This window comes from Tachypleus tridentatus, chromosome 4, assembly GCF_004210375.1.
Source record: "Tachypleus tridentatus isolate NWPU-2018 chromosome 4, ASM421037v1, whole genome shotgun sequence".
Taxonomy (NCBI): domain Eukaryota; kingdom Metazoa; phylum Arthropoda; class Merostomata; order Xiphosura; family Limulidae; genus Tachypleus; species Tachypleus tridentatus.
The window spans coordinates 25945341-25955046 of record NC_134828.1 but is presented as its reverse complement, the minus strand read 5'-3'; the positions used below and the strand labels follow the sequence as shown (position 1 = coordinate 25955046).

The window sequence follows — 9706 nt, the reverse complement described above, 5'->3', positions numbered from 1 at the left end:
AACTTAACGTTATTTAGTCCACAGTTCTAATGAATGTAATATAAACTTTTCAGTTTTACACAAGAAATCTTTAAAAAATAATAAAGTAGTTAAATGTAACTTAGGACTAACCAGTTCTCTGCGTGAAACATTTGATTTATTTTGACGACACATTTGCTTTAGGTGACCGTGGTAATGAGTTCGAATAGTTGATGAACCCCTCCCTTAGTTGTACTTCTGAACACCCTAAAATAATACATTATTCAAACGTTTTATCAGCACAATTACTCTTCATAATTATTCCACCACGAAACCGCTTGCAGTAAAGGTGTGATTATTAACAGTTTAATTGTAAAAGGTGTAATCAGAACTTCCCATAAAAAATGTTACACCCTCTGCTTTTCTTAATATTATACTGTTGTTTAAGTCGCATCATGCAGAACCGACATGGCCAGGTGATTAAAACGCTCGTCTCGTAATCCCAGTCATACCAAAACATGCTCGCCCTTTCAACCGTAGGGACGTTAAAATGTGACTGTTAATCCCTCTATTTGTTAGTAAAAGAGTACCCCAATAGTCGGTGGTGATAATTAGCTACTTTCCCTCTTGTCTTACACTGCTAAATTAGGGACAGCTAGCGCAGAGAGCTCTCGTTTGACAAACCAAACACATCGTGCAAGTCTTACGGATCAAAATAATGTCAAATAATGACACCAGGTTTATCGAAATATTTTTCGGAAACCAGATAAAAAAAATGAGTCGTGGTGCCTCGTGTTCTTGTTGTTTTTTTTCTTAATTTCGCGCAAAGCTACTCAAGGGCGATCTGCGCTAGCCGTCCCTAATTTAGCAGTGTAAGACTAGAGGGGAAACAGCTAGTTATCACCACCCACCGCCGACTCTTGGGCTACTCTTTTACCAACGAATAGTGGGATTGGCTGTTACATTATAACGCCCCACGGCTGAAAGGGCGAACATGTTTTGGTATGACGGAGATTCGAACCCGTGACCCTTGTATTACGAGTCGAACGCCTTAACCCACCTGGCCATGTCGGACCTCCTCGTGTTCTTGAAAGTTTATCTTCCTTGGTAACAAAGGATACAAATCGAATATGACTACATATATAATTTTAAAAATTCTCTGCTGCACATCATTTCTGATGAACGATCTTTGTGTTTTTCTCAATGGGTTTCAGTTTCTGGAAAGTTTTTAGAACAATTTGAGTGAGAAAATTAACTGCTTCCTTTGAAAAGGAAGAAAGTGTTACAAATTATTATTTTACTTGTATAGATAAACCTAATCATACAAACATCTCTAATGCTATTTTATCGTTTTCGTTTGTTTTTTTCTTTACGAGAAAAAATTCGCTAGTTTACATAAAAACAAACTTGATTACGGAGCGTTTGAATGTGCATAAATAAATTAAATTCCACAATGTGGAATCTTACGAAATTTGAATCTTTTCTAGTGGAAAAACAAACCAAGAACGTACCCAAGAAAACTGCTGGTAATTCTCATATAAAAAGTAATTAAAGAAAAGAACCAAAGAGGGGACAATGGTTCGTAAGATATATACATAAATAGAAAGATAAGTTATTACTTGTGTAAGAAATATTTCAATTCGTTGTAATATCGTAAGACTAATGAAGTCAACATCGATCGAATCCACTTCGTGTTGCATGGATGAATATACTTCCACACGTAAAGCTATCTAATTTTATTACTTCTACACCCAAAGATGGACGAATGTAATGTTTCCACACCTGTGTGTGTGTTTGTAGGAAAGATTTCTCAAAAATGTCCAACTTGGAATTGTTGTGTTTTTTTTTTTGGGGGAAGTGATAGTCACTAAAATATAAAAAAACAAACCCTGTCTGTTAACATGGAAGCCATTTTTACACTGTTTTTGCTCTATAATTCAAACAAAAATGATCGGATTTCGATTAAACTTAGTGAACTTATGTAGAATTACGTTCTTCATTGTCCTGACAAAGATTATCCGTGTCCGTTGATAACAACAGACGAACGGATACATTTTTGAAAGCCGAATATGATCGACCCTGCGTGGAGAATATGCGTTGTTCCGAGTGACCCTCTGGTTTTATTATAAATTTATTCTGAAGTAAAAACATATATTTTAATGATAACATTGTACTCATAATTAAACCTTAAAATATAGGGTCACATCGACGTGGTAGTAGTCACATTGTAGCTTACCAAACAATATTAAGCAAGCTTTCTTCAGTCAACGATGATCACCGAAGTTTGTAATTTGAACGATAAACAGAAGCTAGAAGTTGACGAAACCTCTGTTGTGGTGCATGATGTAGGATGAGTTTCTACCTCATTTTTCTTTTGTTTGTCAACAAACAATAACTGCTTTTTTTTTCTCTTTGCAATGATGTTTGATTGTTTTCTTGATACCGGAGTTGTTTTAACTAATATTTTTAACCTCGCGTTCACCGACTATTTATACGTTTATCGCTTTTGCTCAGCACTATTATACCGTACTGTTACTTCCCTATGTTAGAGCGAAATAACATTATGAGCAAAAACTGTATTGTCATCTCCGGCGTTATAAAACACCAAACCAACGAATCAACCAACCCAGGTTTTAATGAAATGATATGAAAAACAAAAACTGATTATTAAAAAAATATATACAAGCATCGTTGTGATGTAATTAATTCGAGATAAAAAGTTTGAAGTGACCAGATACAAAACGACCTGACCCTAAACGTGTCGACATTAAAAACTTGTTTATTATTTATGATTTGTTTGTGGGTTAAGTTTTGTATTCCCTCTTTTGTTCATAAGAAGTTTAAAACAGAACACATTTTCATGTAAGCTGTAACGTTCTAATCAGAAAATGATATGCTGTATTGGGTTAGTTAGTTTTAAAGTTTTAAATGAATGAATATAATTTAAGCTAATTATGTTAAAAGTTAACAAAAAGTATAACGATCGAAAGTAATATAATGACACAATACTACAAAAAAAACACTATTAATACGTCCCCTCAGTGGCTCAGCGGTATGTCTGCGGAGTTACAACGCTAAAATCCGGATTTCGATACCCGTGGTGGGCAGAGTACAGACAGCCCATTGTGTAGCTTTGTGCTTAATTCAAAAACAACAACTATTGAAACAAAGTAAAAACAACTTTAAAATATTAAAGTTATTTATTTTGCGAGATAATGTTAGTAATAGTTTTGCGCATGCACAAAGACACACACAACATAGTGAGCTATATGTGCTCTGCTAACCGAAGGGTGTTGAATCATGATTTTTTACATTATCATCCGCCAAGTCACCAGTGGCTGCTTATCTTTAACAATGGGAAACCGCTTCATATGGAAACACGATATTTTAATCTTGAGTTCAAACCTTTCCATAATGTTATGCTAAATCTTTAAATTCGGTCATTGATCGAATTATTTTTAATCTAAGACTGAAATATTCGAATACTGTTTAGTTGTGTGTGTATAAGATGCAGATTTGTGTGTATAATGCACAGAATATCCCGGAAGCGTAATTAGGACATTGGACTTGAAATCTGAAAGTCGCGGATTCGAATCCCCGTCACACCAAACATAGGGTTATTATAAAGTTACAGTCAATCCCACGTTTTTCGTTGGTAAAAAGAGTAGCCCAAGAATTGGTGGTGATTACTATCTGATTTCCGTCTAGTCTTAGACTGCTAAATTAGGGACAATTAGTGCAGATATTCCTCGTGTAGTTTTACGCGAAATTCAAAAACAAATACACGCATAAATGTAGATATGCATTTGTCTGTTTATATACGCTAAATACTTTTTACCATGTATGTTATTACGATTTTTGTTTTGGTTCATTTAGAAATTTTCCTTTTAGTTTTGAACAAAATTTCTTGAGAGTAATATGCGCTCATTCATCACAAACAATACGTTTATAAAATATGGAAAAAATTTCTCGCAGAGACAAAACTCCTGGGTATCAAATTCCCCGCTGTCTTGAAAACTCGCCAAATCGATTTCGTACACTGTCTTAAAGACAATTCGTGATTCAAACATTTCTTTTAACGACTATTCGAAAAATTGGGCAAAAAGCCAACGCCCAGGATATTACCTTAACGTTATTTCCACCTCTGACAGGTAATCATCGTTAAAACAGTATTAATTTTTCATTGAAAGGCGCACTCTATTGGGGCATTTTAACAATTATGAACCACTGTTATTCTCGTAAATATCTGTTATAAATATCTTTCAATCAAAGTGCAATCCATTCCCATGGGAATACTAGTATGAAACAGTATGTTCACTGTTTAACATAAATATTAATACATATTTTTTTTCTTTCCGAACTTGAATGACACTTTGTACATCACACTTGGAAAGCTGACGTCATATATGAGACGAATTATTGATTTTGAACCATCTGCCAAGTGCCCTACTAATATAGACCCTTACTTGAAATCTTTACCACTTTTACAGGTCAAAACTGAAGTCCAGTTATATTCACAGCGTCCGCACACATATTAGATACTGTATTCACAACAGGCGTTCCACTGATCAATACAGATGTTAGGTGTTCCCATTACCAAAGTCCAACTCTTGAATATGTAAAGTTGTCAGAGGTATAGGCATACGTTCCACGGTGTGATATATTATCTACTCACGTTTTTTCAGTCGATAAAATATCTTAATATACACCCAAGCTACGATAATTGCTACCTACCATCGAAATCAAAGCTATGCCATTAGCCTTACGCGAATGCCTACCAATACATGTCTTTAAAAACACGTCGTGTATCCAATCTGATAGTAGAACTAATTGGAATATTAATGGACAGAACAAACATATATATAAAATAACTCTGCTTACCTAATCACACATGTATACTTCAGATCTCACGCGTAACTATTACCGAATGTAACGTTTTGTTTTATACCGTAATTCGACTGTTCACTTTGCAACATTTCACATTAGCAATAATTTTGGGATATTTTTATTTGAAGTAGAATTATGAGTTTTGTTAGATTAAGTCTACTCATTGGTTTACACTAATACATTTTCATGTTACAGTGTTTTAAAATATTGTTGTTGATATTGAATTAATTATTTAATTAACCTGAAGATGACCTAGGAAGGTCGAAACGTTGTTCTCTTCTTATCAGTAAAAGTGTTAATACCCATACCAGTCGTTCTGAGATACAGAATTAATTATTTAATTAACCTGAGGAGGGCCTATAGAAGGCCGAAACGTTGTTCTCTTCTTATCAGTAAAAGTGCTAATACCCATACCAGCCGTTCTGAGATACAGAATTAATTATTTAATTAACCTGAGGAGGGCCTATAGAAGGCAGAAACGTTGTTCTCTTCTTATCAGTAAAAGTGCTAATACCCATACCAGTCGTTGTGAGATACAGAATTAATTATTTAATTAACCTGAGGAGGGCCTATAGAAGGCCGAAACGTTGTTCTCTTATCAGTAAAAGTGTTAATACCCATACCAGCCGTTGTGAGATACAAAATTATTTAATTAGTTGAAATCTATCTTATTAAATCATAATTATTATTGTACCTGTAATGTCTGAATACAGTTGTAACACACATTAGCCACACTCTGTATTGAGAGAAGCTGACAACGAATCAGGGTAGAAGCACTTTATTCAATACCATGGAACTTTATTGTTAATTCCAATCACTAACAACCTTATTCATCTCAATCCAAAAGAAAGTTGGGTTCAGCAGTGGTCGCGTTCTGAGTGAAAACGTTATTACAGTTGAACCATCCAGTGTACGTACGTATTGTATGTTAGAAATAATGATTAAATGCTGGAGAATTTTTGGAAAACACTTATAAACCTAGAACTTTGACACTGAAAACCACGACTTGTGCTAAACGTGTGCAGCGTACGATTCGAAATTTGTTATACATGTCATGATGTGGGTTTCGTAACTGTTGTTTTTTTTTTTCTTGAACGACAAACCCCTCTAATTTACTTGATATGACAAACAATGCTAAATATTCCACAAACAGTACAGTACACTATTACAAGAAAACCTGAGACTAGCAAATATCACGTGAGTTCAAGCCACAAGCACTTATTACACCTTAGATACACACCCGAAGGAAAGAAAATGGTGTAGAATCTCAACCTTCGAGGCTGATACGCCTGCAAAGGTGTAGTCACACCATTCATATGCACGCGTTCATTAGTTTCTGTTCACTTCCACCCTTTAGGGGTCTTTACTAACATTGGGTGTTAATGTTGAAGTCACACGTTTTAATCTCAACGTGTAACAGGCTGTTAAGACTTGTGTCCCCTACCCCTTCATATGGTTGTCTTTACAGCGAGTGCTTCTGGTTCGAACAAACTATCAAGCTAACAAAAGTTGATTTTGATTTATATATGTACGCATTCGTTACCCACGTCTTCATAACTCGTCCAACTGACTTGTTCCCATGAAATGTATTATAATACTTTATCAAATGATTCTTAAGTAGATTAAATTAATAACACAAGTCTTGGAACGCTTCACAATTTGATTTGTGATAGAATATATATATTTATATACGTAATATACGATTATGTTTTAGTGACATACTTAACTCGAAAAAACACGAAGTGGCCGCTGAATAGCACAGTGTTGGGATGATCGTATCCATGGAAACGAGTTCAGTGAGTTTCTTCCCAAACACTGGGTGACATCAGACAAGAAAGCGACAACCGTACCAGGATACGAAGCAACTGGTCACATCTCAAGGCATCAAGACAAGAACCATCCGGCCCAAGGACTTCCTGAACTTTATGGTTTTCGTTCTTGAACGTGGATCATCACGTCTCTGGTCACTGTTTCCACTAACATATTGTGCAGGTTACATGGGAAAGTGCAGGCACTTTCTTAGAAAATTCACTTTCTTATTTTTTTTTAAATATTATTTATCACTAGTTCACACCTAGTCACTTTATGAAAAAATTCCACTAGCGACACGTAGTGGAGAAGTTTGGTAATAAGCGCAGTCAGCCACATCTTTGAAAAATTCAAAACAGCAGTGGTTCAGGTAACAATGGCACATATTATGTCTAAATATTAGGATACGTCAGTATGTCCGATATTCTGGCAAAGCCTGGAGGTCAAATTGGTCATACGCAAGGCTGAACGTTGACACCCAAGGCAGCATGGGTGACGAGTCTAATATGAAGGTCAGTCGACAAGGTAACGTTAGACAAACAGCCCACAAACCCTCGCTGGTACTTGTTCAGAGTGTTATGGACGATATCTTTCATTCCACCTGAAAGAGGTAAAAGTGTTAAATCAAAATTTAGATGTTATATGAATGAGTCTTGACGCGTCATCTCGTTCAGTCTGTCAGTTCCGTTTTATTTAGATATTTTAAGTAATTCTATCGTCCTGGTTGATCTAGGGATAATAAAATAATTATTTCTTGTAGTTTCGGTATCGAACTTTAAATCTTTGTGGAGAGTCAGTTCTTAGTTGTGTTATAAAACGCGGAAAAAAACCAAACACAAAACAAAACCAGCTTACTCGTATGCTGTCAACATAGCACATAAAACTTTGTAGAGATACTTGTAAGTGCATATGATTACCAATTATCATCCTGTATGTGGAGGGCCAAGTCCTCAACAAATATTCAACAACTTTTGTCTTTTCATTAATATATAGTAAATTTGTGCGGTAGACACATTATATATAGCCTCGTTCAGTATGAAATATTAGTAGGCTGTGATACTGTTATCCTCCTGGCGGTAAGTCTGTGAAATGAAGAGTACGAAAGCTGGGAATGTTCCTTTTAATATATCACTTAACAGTTTGGGACAGACAGCCCTCAAATATCTTTACGTACAAATTCAACAAGCAGTAGGTTATATGAATTGTACATTTACCAGTCAATAGATATTTACTCTTACCAGCCTCTCCACCAATACTTTTTAACTATATTATAGCGAACGTTCTTGCATAATTATACTTACACACTTCATTTAACACGTAAATCTGGCTGACAGAATTAAGTTTCGTTTATTGCAAAACTACACAACGGATTGCCTGAACAGTTTCCTTCGCTGGGATCGAACAGAATTTTACGCTATAAGGCCAAAAGTTGACCTACTTGCCGCCAGGGGGTATTACGCTGATAGGAAGGGAAAAAATGATAATGATTCCAAACTATTAAACAACTAAAAAAAAAAAAAAAGCTTCCATACGTTTACCTAAATAAAGGCCGTTGTTTACGTTAAGCTGCTTCAATGAGCCAGCAGAGGCTCCCGTTTCTACTGGACTGTCATCAATAACCAGAGACCCTTCTTGTTCATTCCTGTGTGCAAAATCGACAATGAAAACAAGTGTTAGAAATATAAGAGATAATTGGTCACATATTTTAAAATTTACAGTAAATTAGACTTGGTAGACACTTTTAGCACACTAAGTTTCACGAACAGTAAATCTAAACGTCAACATCAATCGTAAAGCGTCATAACAAGAAAACATTTGGTTAGGCTTCACACGCACAAGTACTGGGGGATCGACTATCAATCATCAAAAAGAAGTTAATGAGGAAAAATGTGTGTTCTCGTGTTGCACGTTGTGGATGCAGCTATCTATCTTTATGTATGAGGTAACAATCTGGTACAATTTAAGTGAAAATAAGGTTTATAAATATCAGAATCTGAATAGTATATATTTTATAAAATGTATCCATATATTTAATAACCGTTCTCTTGTCAAAGAAGTTCGTGAGGTCATACTGTTGTATAAAGTGTGATTGTAACTGGGAAACTAGAGTACTCAAACAGGACAGTGTTTTGTTAAGATAAAATCAGGTTTATGGTTGTGATATAATAAATATACCGAAGAGCACACACAGTGTAAGTAAAAGTAACAATCATATTTATATTGTACTTTTTTTTTTCATTGTCTTTTTGTTCTTTACAAGAAGAGAAACCTGTGAAACTGGTACCATAGAGAAATGAATGAAGACTAGTTGTAACATTCAACGTGTAGTAAATTGTAATTCATACAAAGAAAAATTAACTCCAGACACCATTCTGCAAAAGACAAAACGTAAAACAACAATTTCTCTCGAGAGTGACTTCATTCAAAGAGTATACAAAGAAAACAATAGCGTAAGAAGACTCGGCAAACAGTAAACCACACATACACGCAGCAGACTCCCACTTTGCCATACCCAATCACAGATCAATACTAAAAGATGAAGGGTTGGATAGAAAACTACATGTCAAGAATGGAAAACACAAACACACACACACACACACACACACACATATATATATATATATAGCACACAAAAAGCACAGATATTTACCTCTGACTGTTAAGATTAAATTCTATATAATAGGAAACGCTGAAAAGAAGTTGAATTTGAAATGAACTGTAGTGCACTAGAGACATTTCATTCTAATCAGTACAATGTCGAATGTCCGATAAGACATTAAATTGCCCTGTTACGTGACGTTTCGGTGAAAAAGGCCAGTTGTTTTACGTAGAAATGATAAACTGTTCAGCTGCTCCACATTGGTAAGACAACATATTAACACAACACAGTAACATTGTCGTCCGTATCGAGTTGTTCTAATAAACAATCGAATGTAATGATAAAAAAAATCACGAAGATGTAAAAAGGAATATTTTTAAAATTGAGTTTTCTGATACTAATAAAACAGTTATTTTCATCTAAAAGTGCTAGTTTAGTTTGTTTAATATAATA

General features: G+C 35.0%; 1 protein-coding gene across 2 annotated transcripts in view; it reads right to left on the bottom strand.

The window, feature by feature from the left end:
• Window positions 1-5607: 5607 nt before the first annotated feature.
• Window positions 5608-9706, bottom strand: part of LOC143248719 (pikachurin-like) — a 141620-nt gene continuing 137521 nt past the window's right edge. For both annotated transcript variants that reach the window (XM_076497378.1, XM_076497377.1), the window contains 2 exons: window positions 8193-8296; window positions 5608-7255 (listed from right to left, as the gene is read on the bottom strand). In XM_076497378.1, the coding sequence (XP_076353493.1) occupies window positions 7107-7255; window positions 8193-8296 (253 nt within the window). In that variant the 3' untranslated portion in view covers window positions 5608-7106. The remainder of the gene's footprint in view (window positions 7256-8192; window positions 8297-9706) is intronic.